Genomic DNA, 18,712 nt, shown 5'->3' on the forward strand with positions numbered 1-18,712 from the left:
TGATGTGACTTCCACTTTTGGACATCAACAAGGCAACAATCCAACTTAACTCCTGCTCCAAATTTACTGGATTGGTTGAACAGTGCAGAAGAGAACCTGCCTAAAATGTTCAAGTCAGGACCAGATAGAGAGACACTACGTTATTTTACGCTTCCTACATTAGGCTACTGGAGGGCAGCAGAAATGTGGGCAGCATTGTAGAAGCAAAGATGGTGGATAACTTAAGATAGTTCACTCAGGCCGTTTACAATTGTAAAAAATGGTAAGTTCTGGTCTACTTAACAGGGTGGCTCTCCCATTAAAAACGAATGCGATAGTTCGGCTTAGTTCATTGACTACCATTTGAAACAGTGGGATGTCTCGCTTCCTTTTCCATCTTTGGTAGAAGGTGATATTAGCTACAGTTGTTGCCTAATTAGGTTCCTGATGCTGCTTACGAAAGTCGTTAGATAGATCAATCTAGATGAAGTGAAGTCACATCAACTTGGGCCTGGCTCCTGTGGCTTTGCTAAAGCCAATTTAGCTTGTATTCCAGGAGATCCTCTAGGCAGAGATACTATACTGAACACAACATGCAAAGTGTTGGGTTCATGAGCTGAAATAAAAGATCCCACAAATGTTCTATATTCACAAAAAGCTTATTTCTCAATGTTGTGCACAAATGTGTTTACATCCTACACCTGACAGGCGTGGCATATCAAGAAGGTGATTAAACAGCATGATCATTACACAGGTACACCTTGTGCTGGGGACAATAAAATAACACTCTGAAGCTCAATCAATCCAGAAAATTTCAAGAACTTTTAACGTTTCTTCAAGTGAAGTCGCAAAAACCATCAAGCACTATGATGAAACTGGCTCTCATGAGGACCGCCACAGGAAAGGAAGACCCAGAGTTACCTCTGCTGCAAAGGAGTTACCAGCCTCAGATTGCAGCCCAAATAAATGCTTCATGGAATTCAAGTAACAGACATCTCAACGTCAACTGTTCAGAGGAGACTGCGTGAATCAGGCCTTCATGGTCGAATTACTGCAAAGAACCCACTACTAAAGGACACCAATAAGGAGGGACTTGCTTGGGCCAAGAAACACAAACAATGGACCTTAGACCGGTGGAAATCTGTCCTTTGGTCTGATGAGTTCAAATTTGAGATTTTTGATTCCAACCGTTGTGTCTTTGTGAGACGCAGAGTAGGTGAAAGGATGATCTCTGCATGTGTGGTTCCCACCGTGAAGCATGGAGGAGGAGGTGTGGTGGTGCTTTGTTGGTGACACGGTCAGTGTCATTTCTTTATAATTCAAGGCACACTTGACCAGCATGGCTACCACAGCATTCTACAGCGATATGCCAGTTCCACTAAGCGTAAACTAGATGGGATATAATTTTTTCCCCAACAGAACGATGACCCAAAACACACCTCCAAGCTGTGTAAGGGCTATTTGACCAAGGAGAGTGATAGAGTGCTGCATCAGATGACCTGGTCTCCACAATCACCTGACCTCAACCCAATTGAGATAGTTTGGGATGAGTTGGACTGCAGAGTGAAGGAAAAGCAGCCAACAAGTGCTCAGCATATGTGGGAGCTCCTTCAAGACTGTTGGAAAAGCATTCGGCGTGAAGCTGGTTGAGAGAATGCCAAGAGTGTGCAAAGGTGTCATCAAGGCAAAGAGTGGCTACTTTAAAGAATCTGAAATATATTTTGATTTGTTTAACACTTTTGGTTACTACATGAATCCATGTGTTATTTCATAGTTTTGATGTCTTCGACAATTCGACACTCTCATGCCCCACTTTTGCGGTACTGGTTATCCTGAGTTGAACTCGAGTTGACCAAAGTTACCTCGATAAAAGGCTTGGCATGGTTAATCCGATGCCTGCATTGGCAGTACAGCATTTACTGCGATGCGGCCTCCGCAGAAATCAGAGCAAACGTACTTTTAGCACTTCGCAGAGCAGCTCAAATAGTTAAGGAAGTGAGTTTGTTTATACAGGACCTCACACCTCCACCTACCATCAACCAATTATGTCAATGTGGAGCTTTACAAAGCCCTCCACATTGTTACAAAATTTGAGGCACATGGCGATGCGGTACGGAGCTTGAGTTGGCCTCTGCATGCCTCCGAAGGCTACGCAATTGTGTCACACCCTCCATATGAATCCTCCGACCACATTTTCAGATCAAGCATTCATTCCCCTACCTATAAATAATAAAGCCACCCTTTACTGGCTCAAATAGCCGACCAATCAGCCTGTTACCAACCCTTAGTACGGCAGACCTAAAAGCTTGCTGCCAGCTCTTAGCAAACCTTTGGAAAAAATAGTTTGACCAGATACAATGCTATTTTACAGTAAACAAATTGACAACAGACTTTCAGCATGCTTATAGGCAGTGGTGAAAAGTATTTTTACTTAAGTACTTTACAAAGTATTACTTAAGTCAACTTTTACTTCACTACATTCCTAAAGAAAATAATGTACTTTTTACTCAATACATTTTCCCTGAAACTCAAAAGTACTCGATACATTTTGAATGGCTAGCATGACAGGAAAATGGTCCAGTTCACGCACTTATCAAGAGAACATCCCTGGTCGTCCCTCCTGAGTTTTATCTGGCAGACCTGTCTAACAGAACACAGAGGGTGTTCTTTAATGGAAGCCTATCCAACATAATCCAGTTAGAATCAGAAATTCTCCAGGGCAGCTGTCTAGGCCCTTAGTTTTTTCAAACTTTACTAATGACATGCTACTGACTGAGTAAAGCCAGTGTGTCTATGTACAGACACAAATATTCATTTTCACAAAGTCTGCTGCCTCAGTTTGTATGATGGCAATTTGCATATACTCCAGAATGTTATGAAGAGTGATCAGATGAATTGCAATTAATTGCAAAGTCCCCCCAAGACTGTATGTGGATAACTCAACACTATACACGTCAGCTACTACAGCGACTAAGATTACTGCAGCACTTAACAAAGAGCTGCAGTTAGTTTCAGAATGGGTGGCAAGGAATAAGTTAGTCCTAAACATTTCAAAAACTCTGCATTGTATTTTAGACAAATCATTCACTAAACCTCAACTAAATCTTGTAATGAATAATGTGGAAATTGAGCAGGTTGAGGTGACTTAACTGCTTGGAGTAACCCTCGGTTGTAAACTGTCATGGTCAAAACACATTGATACAACAGTAGCTAAGATGGGGAGAAGTCTGTCCATAATAAAGTGCAGTTCTGCCTTCTTAACAGCACTATCAACAAGACAGATCCTACAGGCCCTAGTTGTCGCACCTGGACTACTGTTCAGTCGTGTGGTCAGGTGCCACAAAGAGGGACTTGGGAAAATTGCAATTGGCTCAGAACAGGACAGCACGGCTGGCCCTTAGATGTAAACAGAGCTAACATTAATAATATGCATGTAAATCTCCTGCCTCAAAGAGGAGGAGAGATTTACTTCATCACTACTTGTATTTGTGAGAGGTATTGACATGTTTAAAACACCGAGCTGTCTGTTTGAACTACTGGCACACAGCTCAGACAGCCATGCATACCCCACAAGACATGCCACCAGAGGTCTCCTCACAGTCCCCAAGTCCAGAACAGACTATGGGAGGCGCACAGTACTACATAGAGCCATGACTACATGGAACTCTATTCCACATCAAGTAACTCATGCAAGCAGTAAAATGATATTTTAAAAAACAGATACAAATACACCATATGGAACAGCGGGTACTGTGAAGCAACACAAACATAGACCGCTGCACCACTCTGTGCCTAAGGCACTGCATCTCAGTGCAAGAGGCGTCACTACAGTCCCTGGTTCCAGGCTGTATCACATCCGGCTGTGATTGGGAGTCCCATAGGGCGGCGCACAATTGGCCCAGTGTCGTCCGGGTTTGGCCCGGGTCATTGTAAATAAAAACTTGTTCTTAACTGACTTGCCTAGTTAAATAAAATAAAAATACTAACACACAATAACATGTGCACTATACACACATATTTTGTGTTATGTGGTTGTAGAGTAGGGACCTGAGGGCACACACAATGTGTTGTGAATGTACTGTAAATTGTGTAACTGCCTTAATTTTGCTGGACCCCAGGAAGAGTAGCTACTGCCTTAGCAGCAGCTAATGGGGCAAGTCAGTTAAGAACAAATTCTTATTTACAATGAGGGCCTACCGGGGAACAGTTAACTGCCTTGTTCAGGAGCAGAACGACAGATTCTCTTTACCATGTCATCTCAGGGATTTGATCCAGCAACCTTAACGGTTACTGGCCCGCCGCTCTGACCACTAGGCTACCTGCCGCCACATCCATACTAAATGCAAAAACATGAGCAAAGCAATATAGCTCAAGTCATTGGCCTCAAAAAAACTACATTTTTCCTGTTTTCGTACCATATTGATGTGTTCACCCTTCACACCGAACATCAATTTCACTCATCTCTTTTAACGAAAGCAAAAGTGTGTACCTTGTACCTTTTTTATGAGATTGTTTGAAGTTGTTTATTGCAATATGACGTAGATAAGACCAAATGGAAAGCAGTACAGTAACTTACGTGAAGTGTTTTGGCAAAATATTCTAAAACTGTTTTGTTTTTTCTTGCAGATATGGAATATTCAAACATTTTGATCAACATTTTCCTATAATTGTCATTTATCATTGGCAACAATGAGTGGAGCACGTGACTCATGTGTTACTTTGTAGCACAGTGAGAATTGTTTCAAATTGGAAACATCTCGGAAGGTGCGACTTGTGCGCTGCTACTACCGTGTATAGAATGGGTCAAACGCGTTCTGGTCTCTCGTACTGGAAACCAACTGAGACAGCCAAACGGCTCCCTATCCGCAGATTTACCCGTGAGGAGCGAAGGGGTGACTGGTTTTACAGGAATCTGATGAAAACGAAGCAGTTGCCTTCGCCAGGGACAGGTCAACCGGAGGTGGGGCTTGTAATCGGATCTGGAGATTCGGAAACCCTTCGTGGTCACGGGCGAGGAAAGTTGTTGAGAGGCCAGACCGAGTCGGCGGTAGTGGACTACACCACCCCGGTCGCCGAATACCCATCTCGAATTCATTATGAAAAGATTCAGGCTCTCGACAGTGACGCTGTGAGCAAGGGAGCGGCCGACTCTTCCTTCGATGCGACAGGCTTGGATACGCTGGCCAGAGGATTCGAAAGAACCCGCTGCGTGGTTACGCAGCGCAGCAGCCCAGAAACAACTGGGGAGGATCATGTCTGGAATGCCCCGGCTTGGGCCATGGAAAACAAGCCATTCGGATTTGATAAACAGGGTGGGGTTGCCTCCGAGGTCAGGGCGATACCGGGGGCTGTACCACCGGATGGTTCAGTCCATTGGCGCATATCTGGAGAGGAGAATTTAAAACTGACCCTGGCATCACTGAGCTTGCGTTTGGACGAGCCTCTGACAAGTGGCGTGTCAGAACCGATAAGGTATGAGATACCACACACAGAGTTAGAAATTCCTAAATCTAACTTTCTCACTGCTTCTTGTGAGCCCGAAGCTGTCAGGAAAAATGAACAATGCGGTTGTTCCGTTGAGTCGGGGAACCAGGAGGACCCCTCGACTAACTCTCCAAAACAGCCACACGGACAGGTCCAAAGTCCACTAGGTAGCCAACGTTTCCCTGGTACTATCCCAAAGCTTATTATAACCAGAGATCCAAGCCCCAGTCGGACTCAGGAAACACTAGACCCAAGGACCATGGAACTCGGAGTCGGTGGATCATCCCTGGATCCAAACGCCGATGATGAGTCCCCCTGCTCGGACAGTGGCTGGGGAGGCTCCCCGGCGCTAATGCGCTTTCACCGAAAGCTCTCCAACTCGTCCTCCGCCGGCTGCGTATCCTCCGCCTCGTCGTTTGAGGAGTCCGAGGATGACTTCACCGGCAGCGACATCGAGTCCAGCCTGTCCCCAGTCATTTGCAACATGCTGGGCAGTCCAGACGAAGGAATGGGGGTGAGTGTGCCATCCTTAATTTGTTTGTGCATAAAATCTGGTGGTCTGCTGACTAGAGGTTTATCTTCTGTATGAGGTTGCATACAAAAACACCCATTAGTATTATGTTAAACTCTTTGGCTATAATCGGTGCTAAATGTTGGCTAGAAGTGTCATGGATGGGCACATACTTAAACACACAGCCTTATTGTTTACTTTCTGCACACTAATAAATAAAGAGCATAGCACCTATATATAAACTCCCAGTAATTGATTGGGTAAACCACCAACATTTCAGCATCACTGTTCCTCCTTCAGGGTAAAATGTTGTTGGTTTACCCAATCAATTACTGGGAGTATATATATATAAACTCTATTTTTATAGCTTGCAGTTTTATATGGTGTTAGTCAGCACCTCTAAACAAAATAATTTCTCTGGGTCTACACCAGCTCATGCTTTATGTTAGACTACTTTCTCTACACACACACTTCCATGGTACATTTGTAGCCTACTGTATGCGCCCATGCTATTGATATAAGGCATAGTCTTTTTTCATTTATGCAGAAGAGATGCACTATGATTTGAAATGATGCCCTAATGCGCAGAGCAGGCATTCACTGATAATGCATGTTCCAGTACCACAACTCCATTGTTGACTTACAGACTGCATGTCAAACACACACACACACACACACACACACACACACACACACACACACACACACACACACACACACACACACACACACGCTGGAGACGGAGGAATTCACAATTCTCTGTCAGTGTGTGTTAGATCTACTCCTAGATAACATATCTGAATCTCACACGTCTCTCTCTCACACACACACACACACACACACACACACACACACACACACCAATCCCCTGTGCTCCTACCACAGGGTGTGTGGTGAATATTTAGCCTGAAGGAGTTTGGAGCGCAATTGTATTTACACATAGATCAGAAAGGATCAGTTGGGTGTAAACAACATGGTGGAAATCAGCTGAGCTAGGTGAACCTGTGGCGTCGCTTACATACTACACCAAAGCCAATAAATAGGTTCACCAATGAAGGCCCTTTCACTCCTAAGTGACTCTTTACCCATGACTCCAACCACTATGACCCTTAGCCGAGATTGTCACTAATGAGCTCGTCTTGATAAACACGGCGTCATTTGCTCAACCCCAAGACGTTCTTTTTTTGACCCGTGCGTGTTCCAGCTCTAACCTTGTACAGTGGCACATTCATGTTTCCCTCCCCAGTCAGAGGCCTTTGAATGCGCCCTGACCAAGAAATGCTTGGAATGACATGAGCTCAAAAACAGGATGTCTTTCCTAGAAATTGACCAATTGAAACGCAGGCAAAGCTCTCTTCCTGAACAGGAATGGTGTGAATCCTGGAAGTCACCACTGTGTGGAAATACTGGAATGTGTACATGTTACATATCACCAACACGCACATACTTGCTCTCTCTGAGTGTGTAGTCGTTGTAATCAATGTGCTTATGAGAGAAACTACTTCAGGAGAACATATGTTCAGAACTAATTTCTTCATGTCTCTGAAAGGGAGATGGTCTTCCAAATAACACATAATGGCTGACCTATTTAGATGACATTGGTGTGAGTGACTCACTCTCACATTGTGTGTGTGCTCCAGTGGGTTTCTATGATGTGTGTGTGAGTCAATGTGTGGAGAGAGTGAGCCTTAAAAATAATGTAACTCAATTCCGATACTTAGCCACAGCTCTCTTTCTACCTACTTTGTCGCTCTCTTTTCCTCCCTCATTTGCTTTCTCTAATTTGCTTTATCTTCTGCGAGTCCAGAAATTTCCATATCTGCACGCGTGTGTCATCCTTGTTAATGTATGAATTTAGTCTGGATGAGAGGGTATGTCAGCAGTTCCCATGTTATAGATCCCACCCACACTACTGTTATGATTGAATATCTGGAACATAGTGAGTGTACAGGATGTCCATTTTGGATCTAGCTGGTGTGATACGGCAGCACTGGGGCGAGTGTTGGTTGTGATAGTATTAGGGCCTTGGTTGTTATTGGCTAACTGTACGCTTTCAAAGTGTGGCCAAACCAGTTGCTACACTATGTGCTCAGTGACGTACATCGTAGATACTTGCCTGCTCACACTGCATATTCTAGAGTTGAAGGCACACACTCAGACACTACACACTCAGATGCCATCTCAGAGTGTCATGGAAAATTGGGCTGCAGGCAGTTGCGTTGCTAGGCGACATCATTGCCATCTCTCTCTCTCTCTCTCTCTCTCTCTCTCTCTCTCTCTCTCTCTCTCTCTCTCTCTCTCTCTCTCTCTCTCTCTCTCTCTCTCTCTCTCTCTCTCTCTCTCTCTCTCTCTCTCTCTCTCTCTCTCTCTCTCTCTCTCTCTCTCTCTCTCTCTCTCTCTCTCTCTCTCTCTCTCTCTCTCTCTCTCTCTCTCTCTCTCTCTCTCTCTCTCTCTCTCTCTCTCTCTCTCTCTCTCTCTCTCTCTCTCTCTCTCTCTCTCTCTCTCTCTGGTCTGTATTTTGAATGTAACGTCTTATATATTACACATTACTTTTGACATATTTTCATAAAGTCTCTTTCTGCCTGCATCATCCCTTCATTTCTCTGACAATATCTTCCCCCCCCCCCCCCTATGTTTAGCCTTGCAGCACAGCACAAGGTTTTCCCCTGATACACAGGCAGTGGAACAGAAGGCAGAGGAAAATATAGATAAATGGAGGAGTGATAAAGTACCCTCCCTACACACACTCTACAATATATCCCACAACACACGCCCGTGTACAGCACATACTCCACATACACAAGAACAACTCGTCGATAAACTCGCATTATGCAACTCGCGATGGCAAAGTTGCCACACTCGAACATGCGTACGCACACAAAGACTCATATTTGTAAGTGTCCACAACAGCAATAAAAAAAACACATTCGTGTCAGACACTTTTTGTGTGTTAACTGGGCTGTGGTTGAGCTGTGCTGCGCATGCCACCGAGAGCAGAGGGGATGTGGTTTACATGTAAACAAGGCCTGGAAAAAGAGCAGCATCACACCTAAGAGTAAGATGTCCTTTTACTCAACTTTTACTGTTGATACGCGATATCCCAAGATTTACTTAACAAAAGGCACATCTCAATAGGTGGTCCAAGTAAGTCATGACATGGCCACAAATGGAGAGAGAGCCTTTCCTCTTGTTCTCTAATGCTTCTCTGTTGTTCCTCAAGCAAGGGGGAAGGCCGTGACTATCACAGATTCCCATCAGACCAACTCCTTGAAGTTTGCAGCGGTCTACAAAACACTATTTTGCTCAAGATATTTTATTTGACGCTTTAGTGTGTGTACTTTACTGTATTTATACTTGGGATATTGCTTTAACAGTTAAAGTAAAATCTTTTTAAAAAAGTCGCTGGAGGATGTCTTTTAAAGACTACAGCTGGTGTTGTGAGCAGGAAAACGGGGCGCACCCCCTTTATAAATCAAAAGCGATTTACAACAGCCACATGCCTGTGTTTTTCTCTCTGGGCTTACATATGTCTGAGGAGTTCCTCTGAGGGACAAAGAGAAACAGGCCAGCGGGGGAAGGGTATAGAGGGAGCTATAGGGGAGTACTCTAGTGGATTTAAATGTTCTTTATTTAGTCAGGATAGCCCACTCTAACAAATGCCACTGAGTCCTGGGTTCCATAGAATCAATTTTTTTTTAAAGAAAGCGAGCAAAAGTGGGGTTAGTGCTTAGGGGTATTTAGAAATGTTTTCCTCTGAATATCCAATCTAGTAATTCACTTTGACTCCAGCATGATGACTCCCACAAAACAGAATTGGCTACATTAGGTCGATGTCTTTTGCATCATACTCACACACTTGAAAGTTGTCTTTGCCCCACAATTTTCAGTTTAGTTAACAGAAGGGGAACAAAATGCTGTCTGCTGGTATTAAGGTATTTAATTTAGGGACATGTGGTGTGGGAGAGCCATTGTCTTTACACTATACTACTCAGGGGGGTATGTGGGGTAGATGTCTCCCACACTTCCTCCGGAGCTAGTGTGGGAGACATCTCTCATAGAGAGATTTTGAATCGATCTGTCTGTTTACACTACAGTAGTAGATTTCCTGGGACTAGTATGTGTCATCAAAGTAGTGCAGAGTAAAGAGGCCCTTTCTCTCTGGGTATTACAGACGAGTCTGTCACTGGTGACTCTGTCTTCCTGAGGACACCGGCTCAGGACAGGCTGATGGGGAGGGGGGGATTAGAGAGAGACCCTGATATCAGAAAGACAGTTGGTGTGGTGGGGAAAGAAACATGGAGAGGGAAAATTGATGAAAGGGAGGCAGAGGTCATCAAACTTGGAGAGGGAAAATGTAGCGCTAAGTGACAGACTAGTGTGAGGGAGAGTGACGAGTTAACGAGCGAGCACGAGACCTGGGAGGGAGAAGTAACACCAGGTAGGGAGACAGTGATACTGTAAGAGAGGAGGGACAAAATGCTGCAGAGAGGACAGAGATCAGTTGGCGTTAAAGAGAAGGCAGAGAGGGATTATAATGTAACCTTATACGAGAGGGGATGTTTACCAGAAAACACAAGTTAACAAAGCCAGGCAATTGCATTGACTGACTGCTAATGCTGCAGGGCTAACTGAGGGACAGATAGCCTCTGTAGCATTTAGCCACAGCCCTTCTAACAGTCATATGTAGGGCCAAATGCTCATGCTAGGCTAACAGGGATATACAGAGAGGGGCAAGGCTAAATGCTAACCCCTCTAGGCTAACTGAGGGACAGTCCGATGGAGTGCCGGATGCTCGTGGAGGTCTCGTTTGGAGAACCTGTACTGACGGTGCGGAGTGTGTGGGACTGGCTACACTCTCACCTCCCCTCTGTGTCTGTGTGTGCCTGTGTCAGTGCCGGTCTGCCAGGTAAGAGATGAGACAAACAGATTAGACATACTAGATTAGATATACTGTTGGGAAGAGCTGAGATTGGAGACGGATGTCAACAGGTGAGGACAGGCTTGCATACAATACAATATAAACTGTGTGGTTCGAGCCCTGAATGATGATTGGCTGAAAGCCGTGGTATATCAGCTCGTATACCTCGGGTATGACAAAACATTTTATTTTTACTCTTCTAATTACATTGGTAACCAGTCTATAATAGCAATAAGGCACCTCGGGGGTTTGTGGTATATGCCATCTGCTTTACGTTATGCGTATTGGCCGTATACCACACCCCCTCAGGCCTTATTGCTTTAGTATAGCGAGGAGTTGAAGTCAGATAACAATAGTCTTCTATAGTCATAGATATAATAACCTTAGGTGTGGACAGGTGAAGACTGTCCCTGTCCTTGTGGGCTGAGATGTAGGGCCACATTGAACGTAACGTTGCAGATAGAAATGCCACAAATAGAGCCAACGTGATTCCTTATTCTACTTGTCAGAGAGGCATGTTTGTTCTACATAGCGCATTGCTAACTGAACGTTCCAAAACGTTGCGTCCTGCTGAATGCTCCCCTGGTGTACATCCAGTATGTAAGGCCGTGTTTCTCTCTAGGATTAGGTATGAGGTGGGCAGGTACACAGTATCTCCTCTCTCTGTGCTGATCCACACAGGTATGTGTGGAAGTGCTGTTACAAACCCTGTCCTCTCTAGTTGAGGCAGGTCTGGACAGGTGTTGGATTCTGTCCGTCTGTAGAAGGATTATCTATCTGCTTTGGCATTAGCTAGTATGGACAGGTAGAAGGAGAGTTGTCTTTGTGTGTCTGTAGGCTGGGTCAGGTGTGTATTGGGTCCATTAAAGTCCAACAAGATTTGATTGTATCTTTATTTGACCAGGTTTAACACCTAGGATCTGTCTTTATTATGAAAAGCTGTTATGTCGTGGGTGTTTTAATAAGGTTCTCCGAGTTGACGTTTGCATTGTCTCTATCTGGCCTAAGGCGGTGGTAAGCCAGGGAGATTTATGATGACGGCTGTTGTCAGAATAGACACTAGGGCTGTAGGTCAGTAGGGTCACAGCTTCACGACCTTTTAGTTTTTGACCTCGTGGTCAGAACAGAGGTTTTCGTGTTCCTCTTGCGGACAACACTGACGTCCTGAATGTCACTACTGATGTGTGTGTTTTATGGCTGCTGTCATTATGACAGGAGTCAAGACGCATTCCAAGAATGTAGTGTAGGATGAAGGGAAGAAAAGAGAGGGGTAAGGCTGGAGGGAGGGGGCAGAGGGACAGAGCCCTGCTGTTTTATAGTGGAGGAGCGGGAGAAATGGAGCGGGATTAGGATAACAACAACAGCGGGAAGCAGTGAATGAAGGCAGGAGAGAGGGAGTAATACGTTTAGGAAGGGAAAAGGAGAAGTAAAGAGAGAAGAGCAGATTCTCCTCTCCAGGGTCATTCAGGTCAGGTAATAATGGAGATGGGAGGAGGCGGTGAAATCGAATAGAGGGGACTGAGTTACATCTGACCCCCCTGGGCCATTCATTAAGCTGTCTGGCCTGAGCTGCTGGAGAGAGAGCGAGTGGGAGATAAACGAGTGGATGAGAGAGGAGTGAAAGAGGAGAAAAGAGCCATTTAGGAGGGGTATAGCTCTGCTTTGATTACCCGTTCCTCTCCGGACCCCCTGTAGTGACACCCAGCACCCAATGCTCAGCTCCGAGAGGGACAGAGAGAGAGAATGATAGTGATTGACTTAGCTGAATTCCCCCTGCAGATTAGTGTTGTGCCACCTTGGAGCTAGCTCATCGTTCACCTGTCACATTGACCTCTGCCTCTTTGCACTTTTCCTTCTGGGCTTTGTCTTTATTTTCAATGTTTTCAATCTGGCAGGTGTGTGTGTGTGGGTGACTGTACACTTTTGTGTGTTTGAATCCCGCTCTTGTGAGTGTGAATGTGTCATCTGCTCTGAGGTAATGTTTGGCTTATGTTTGGGTTAAGCTGGTAAAGAGCTTTAGAGCTCGGAAGTCTCTGTTGGCATTGACCAGCCCCGGGACTCAGACTACTAGCCTGTGCTGTCTCTGTTCTTTACCATGTATTCAGTACAACTTCAGGGGCCGTATCCACAAAGCGTCTCCGATAATAATGAATAAGATTATATGGACAGATCCTAGATCAGCACTGCTACTCAGATATTTAATGAATACGGCCTCTGGCCTGTTTTTCTACTCTTTTCTCGCTCTGTATTCAGCACAACATTTCAGCAGTCCAGTGTAAAGAATGTGTGGGTGCGGAGGAGGCAGACAGACAAACATTGGCTGGGGTTGGTTGGTTGTACTGGTCTGTAGTGTAGTGGGGCATGCATTCTTTAGCAGTCTGAGGGTTGTAAATGATCATAAAATATGGGTTTATGGCACCTTGTCCTTCCACTCAATTACCTCTATGATGACCTCTGCCTTCCTCTTCTCTTGTCTCTTTTTCTCAAATGTTTTGTCTTTGCCCTACCTTTGCACTCTCCTTGTCTCTCTGTCCCTTTCTCTCTCGGTCTCCTTCCTGTGACTTCCCACACACATACAGTATCATTTCCTAATCAGTGGTGTGTGTGCAATCGATGCTGTGTGTTCTCCTCTCTGCTTGCTTGCGTCAAACTCTCTTGCATAGTGACCTTGCTGTGTGTTCTCCTCTCTGCTTGCTTGCGTCAAACTCTCTTGCATAGTGACCTTGCTGTGTTTTTCCCAATAAAGATAAACTAACTACACACATGTCCGCAGACTCACACACTTACTCAATCAAACTCGCACATGGTGTTCCTGTGTAGGCCAGGAATGTTATATTTTTGTTATTGTGGAACCAGTGTGACGTTTCTGGTCAATGTTTGGTGAATGGGGGCTGTGAGAAATGTTGTGTACCTGGCCTTGGCTCAAGCGAGCTGGGACCTCACTCTCACTCTGTGCCTCCCGTCGTGTGTGTGTGTCTTTTAGATCATTGGTTTTCAAACTATTTTCATCAACCTCAAATGGTCTTATGACCCACTGATAAGCGAAACAACATTTCTATCCAGTTTTCTGCTGTGGCCAAGTAAGAATGAGTCGGGATGACCATATGTAAACACTAGTTTAGCTGACTGGTGGTGTGTAACCCATTTGTTGCTTCTCTCCTTCCAGACCAAGCAATGGCAGAAGCTGAAAACTATGGTGCACTGGTCTCCCTTCGTGTCCTTTAACAAGCGCTATCCCTGGGTGCAGCTCGCCGGGCACGCAGGTATACACCACTCCCTTTCACACTCTGTCTCACTAGCTCCCTCTCTCTCTCTCCTTCTCTCTCTTTCTCTGTTTCTCTCTCTCTCTCTCTCTGTACTTGTTCTCTCTCTCAGTATTTCTCACTTTCTTCTCCTCTGTCACTCACTTGTCCCCTCCCTCTGTCTCGTAGGTAACTTCCAGGCGGGGGAGTATGGGCGTTTGTTGAAGCGCTACTGTGAGTGTGAGCAGCTGTGCCTGTTGAAGCTGATGGGGGACATTCTGCGGCCCTATGTCCCTGGCTACTACGGCGTGGTGCAGAGGGACGAACAGGACTACAACCTAATGGACGACCTCCTGGCTGACTTTGACTCTCCCTCCATCATGGATTGCAAGATGGGCAGCAGGTGAGAGACCGGGGAAGAGATAGGTGTACTGAGCTGGAAAATAATAGGCAAAATCTACCACACACCCAAAACCGATTTTAGTGAAGGTGCTGGATGCAAAATTGAGCTGAGCCACCTTTCAGTCGACCTTCATCAGAGCAAAACTAAATCCTGCATGCCCTGAGGCTCTCCAGGACCAATGCTGGAGAGGAGATTACTATTGTTAGATAACTCAGCTGTTAGATGATGAACTGGCTCACTAACCCGGTCTTCCCTGTCCTATCAGGACTTACCTGGAGGAGGAGCTACTGAAGGCCAGGGAGCGTCCACGGCTCCGCAGGGACATGTATGAGAAGATGGTGGCCGTGGACCCTGGGGCCCCTACGGATCAGGAGAGGGCCCAACAAGGCATCCTGAAGCCCAGATACATGCAGTGGAGAGAGACCCTCAGCTCCACTGCCACCCTGGGCTTCCGCATCGAGGGCATCAAGGTCAGGGGGCACACTGGGTTCAACACGGGGTCTAAATTATTTTTAGTGTTTCAAATTTATGGGCAAAATAACTTAACAATAATGAGACAAGGAAATGGGTGTGATGGGTCAGCACTCAAATGTCACATAAAGCTTACTTCATTAAAAAACAAATAATAATTTCACTGCATCAATTACTCTTGTGTTATTTGTGATGTGCAGAGAGCGGATGGGACGTGCAACACCAACTTTAAGAAGACCAAACACCGGGAGCAGGTCATGCAGGCTCTGGGAGACTTTGTTGATGGGAACATTCAGATCCTGGTACGTGTTTCTAGAGGGACATTTAGTCGGGTGGCACATAAGAGAACTTGAGTTCTAGGGGGACCTACTCAGTCCCTTCAGATTGACTGTCTGTTTGACTGTTTGTCTCCCGTTCTCTCTCTGGTAGAAAGTCTACCTGCAGCGTCTGGAGGAGCTGCGATCTGTGCTGGAGAAGTCACAGTTCTTCAGAACACATGAGGTAACCCACACAAACTCACTCACACCCTATACTACATCCCACTTCTCTGTACCCATAGTAGTCTGCTTTACTTACTAGTGGTAAATTAAGACAATATTTATAGTAAAGTTTGGCATGAGTACTTTCCCTCAACAAACCTGTTTGCTGGATTATGATCAAATGTGATTGATATGAACATGATTCAAATTTCTTATTAAACCTGCAATATGTTACTTTTTGGGCTGCCTGACCAAATTGAAATAGTTATAGATCTGTCATCCTCATTGAAAGCAAGTCTAAGAAGCGGTAGATCTGTTCTATGTGCACTCTTTCGATGCGTCCCATTCTTAAATTTCGTTTTTACTTTCAGTTTTGTACACCAGCTTAAAATACAATATTTTTGGTTATAGACAATATATTTCAGTGGTTTAGATGCTACAATGATTCTCTACACTATACATGCTTGTTTTGTCTCACAAACTGAAATTAAGGGAAAGGCGGATACCTAGTTAGTTGTACAACTGAACTCATTCAACTGAAATGTCTTCCAAATTAGGCGAACTATTAGAATTTTAGTAACCAGGACATGGCGGAGCGATTTCTGCATAGTGCAGCTTTAAATCACAAACAAACACTCTCACTGACAGACTGAACTCAAATGTCCGGTTTTCTCCCAGGTGGTGGGCAGCTCCCTGCTGTTTGTGCACGATGCGTCAGGCCAGGCCCGTGTGTGGATGATAGACTTTGGGAAAACGGTGCCCCTGCCTGCCCCCCTCACCTTGGACCACCGGACCCCCTGGATCGAGGGCAACTGCGAGGATGGCTACCTGTGGGGTCTGGACAACCTCATAGACATTCTCAGTACCATGCTCCCCCCCAGCCACTGAGAAAGAGCGGGCCGTGTGAGAGAGTACAAAGGGATGGCCTGGAAGAGAGAGGAGGAGGATGGAGAGAACACTCTCACTCTCAGATGGAGAATGAAAGTGGGGAAGAACAAATGGAACTGGTCATTACCCAAACTAGAATGTGAGACTGGTGAGATGGAGGGGAAAGGAAAGAAGGATGACAGTGAAAGAGAGGCAAACGGAGGAGCACACAGAACATGGTGGACACTCTTTAGTCAGAGTGAGGAAACCTGTCCACACGACTAGCGGTGTGTCATCCCTCATCAACTTCTCTCATTATAAGAGCTATGACGTCAACTATCACTGCAGCACGTACACACAGACACACTACTCTTCCTTCATATGATCACAAGTATGATGATAATGTACTGTACTTTTCCAATGGGATATATCCTCAAGTGGCCAATGGAGAACATTTTATTTTCATTATGGACCACTTGACTTTATGCTTTTTAAACTATTTTATATATTTGTCAACACTAGAAACACTGGGGGAAAAAACGGTATATGTAACCTTTATCTGGTACTTAGCCTTTTAATGTAAATACAGTTTTATTTCATCTGTTTGCCTTCACGAGTAGCCTCTTTACACTTTGTACTTTTTCTGTGCCTAGATTTTGGGATTGGAGGCAGATTATTTTTTTTATATATATCATTCCAAAGTTTGCTGGAGAGTTGACCCAAAGTCTGTAACTTTTGTATTTTTTTTGTAAGTAGGATGGTGAAAACTGGAGGCTGTTGATTGGCAGAGTTGACCCAGCAGATAAACTAACAGTGGTTCCCAACCAGGGTTACTAGGACCTCTGGGGGTACTTGGTCGATCCACAGGGCGGTACTTGAGAATATTTAATGAGACCATAGGCTTACTGGTAAAAAGTACATGAGGGGGTACTTCAGGGGTACTCTGGAGAGCAAAATTCAGCTGGTGCTAAAGTAACCACAAATGGTTGGGAACCACTGGACTAATGGATCTTTAATGTTTTTTTTCTTTATTTTCTCTCCTAGTGGGGCACATGACTTGGTGGTGATGGCGAACTAGACTGTATTGCACAAATGGGTTCCTCCCAAAAGCCATTGAACAAAGCTAGCCCTGCCTCTGTCTCTGAATATGGATTCACTCTGGTGTCCCAGGTTTTTATAAGCAAACCATTTTCTGGTGAATGGAAGTTGATCAATCTGCATAGTTGTGACCATTTATTCCTTCAGTTCGGTTCATACATTTTTCTGGACTGGGTAACGATTGGCCTGACAACTGAAATGACTATTTGAACAAGTCACCTGAAACTGGAATGAATGAGCTACTGTATGTTATGACACGTTCATCCACAAGTCAGACTTGTGTCACTGGATTTGTAGATCTGTCAGCCAATATTCCCATCCAAGTCTTCCTACATATCCTTAAACAGTTAAGATACTGTTTGTGTATTTATGGTGTGTGTGCAGATTTCTACGTCTAGAAAATGGAGGAGCTCTGTGTGTGACTGTCAGCATTGACATCATGGAACTGGAATTATGTTTCTACTGTTGACATCTCAAATATTCCACACCATAAAAACACATTCTGGAATAATGTATTGTTTACAAAGTATTATATCTTACGTACCATGTATCCTCTTCTTAACCGGACAGTTACTGGCTTTCAGACTGTTTGTGTGTGGCTGTGAGCTGGACTGTAAGGTTGGGAAAGCCTAAGATTTTATATAGTTTGGATAAGCCTTTCCTCTGTGCTGTACGGTTGCTGGGGGACGCAAATACAAATGTTCAAAGGATTGAGACGGGTCCCTGCTCTCTTTTTCTAGAATACCATTGATTGCAATAAACTGGAACTAAGAGCTCAAGTCCTTTCTAATCTGAAGCCCTGTGTCGTCTCATTCAACACCAAACATCAGAAGTATGAATCATATTGATAAATGTTTTTACACTGCCCTACAACAGTACCAGTCAAGTTTGGACACATCTACTCATTCAAGTGTTTATATTTACATTGTAGACTAATAGTGAAGACATCAAAACTATGAAATAACACATGGATTCATGTAGTAACCAAAAAAGTGTTAAACAAATGAAAATATATTTTATATTTGCGATTCTTCAAATAGCCACCCTTTGCCTTGACAGCTTTGCACACTTGGCATTCTCTCAACCAGCTTCATGAGGTAGTCACCTGGAATGCATTTCAATTAACAGGTGTGCCTTGTTAAAAGTTAATTTGTGGAATTTCTTAACTTAATGCGCTGAGCCAATCAGCGCCAATCAACCTTGTCAACACTTGTCAGTGTTGTGACAAGGTAGGGGTGGTATACTGAAGATAGCCCTATT

The 18,712-nt window shown here is 44.6% G+C and overlaps 1 protein-coding gene across 1 annotated transcript in view; it reads left to right on the plus strand.

Annotated features, from left to right (window-relative positions):
• The window catches only part of LOC120029205 (inositol-trisphosphate 3-kinase A-like), a 21,306-nt gene extending 3,058 nt beyond the window's left edge, over window positions 1-18,248 (plus strand). Inside the window, exons 2-8 of the mRNA XM_038974498.1 lie at window positions 4,606-5,977; window positions 14,059-14,155; window positions 14,324-14,537; window positions 14,803-15,007; window positions 15,209-15,310; window positions 15,438-15,509; window positions 16,166-18,248. Of these exons, the coding sequence (XP_038830426.1) occupies window positions 4,778-5,977; window positions 14,059-14,155; window positions 14,324-14,537; window positions 14,803-15,007; window positions 15,209-15,310; window positions 15,438-15,509; window positions 16,166-16,375 (2,100 nt within the window). The 5' untranslated portion in view covers window positions 4,606-4,777 and the 3' untranslated portion in view covers window positions 16,376-18,248. The remainder of the gene's footprint in view (window positions 1-4,605; window positions 5,978-14,058; window positions 14,156-14,323; window positions 14,538-14,802; window positions 15,008-15,208; window positions 15,311-15,437; window positions 15,510-16,165) is intronic.
• The last annotated feature ends 464 nt before the right edge of the window (window positions 18,249-18,712 follow it).

The sequence above is a fragment of the Salvelinus namaycush genome, chromosome 34, assembly GCF_016432855.1.
Source record: "Salvelinus namaycush isolate Seneca chromosome 34, SaNama_1.0, whole genome shotgun sequence".
Classification (NCBI taxonomy): domain Eukaryota; kingdom Metazoa; phylum Chordata; class Actinopteri; order Salmoniformes; family Salmonidae; genus Salvelinus; species Salvelinus namaycush.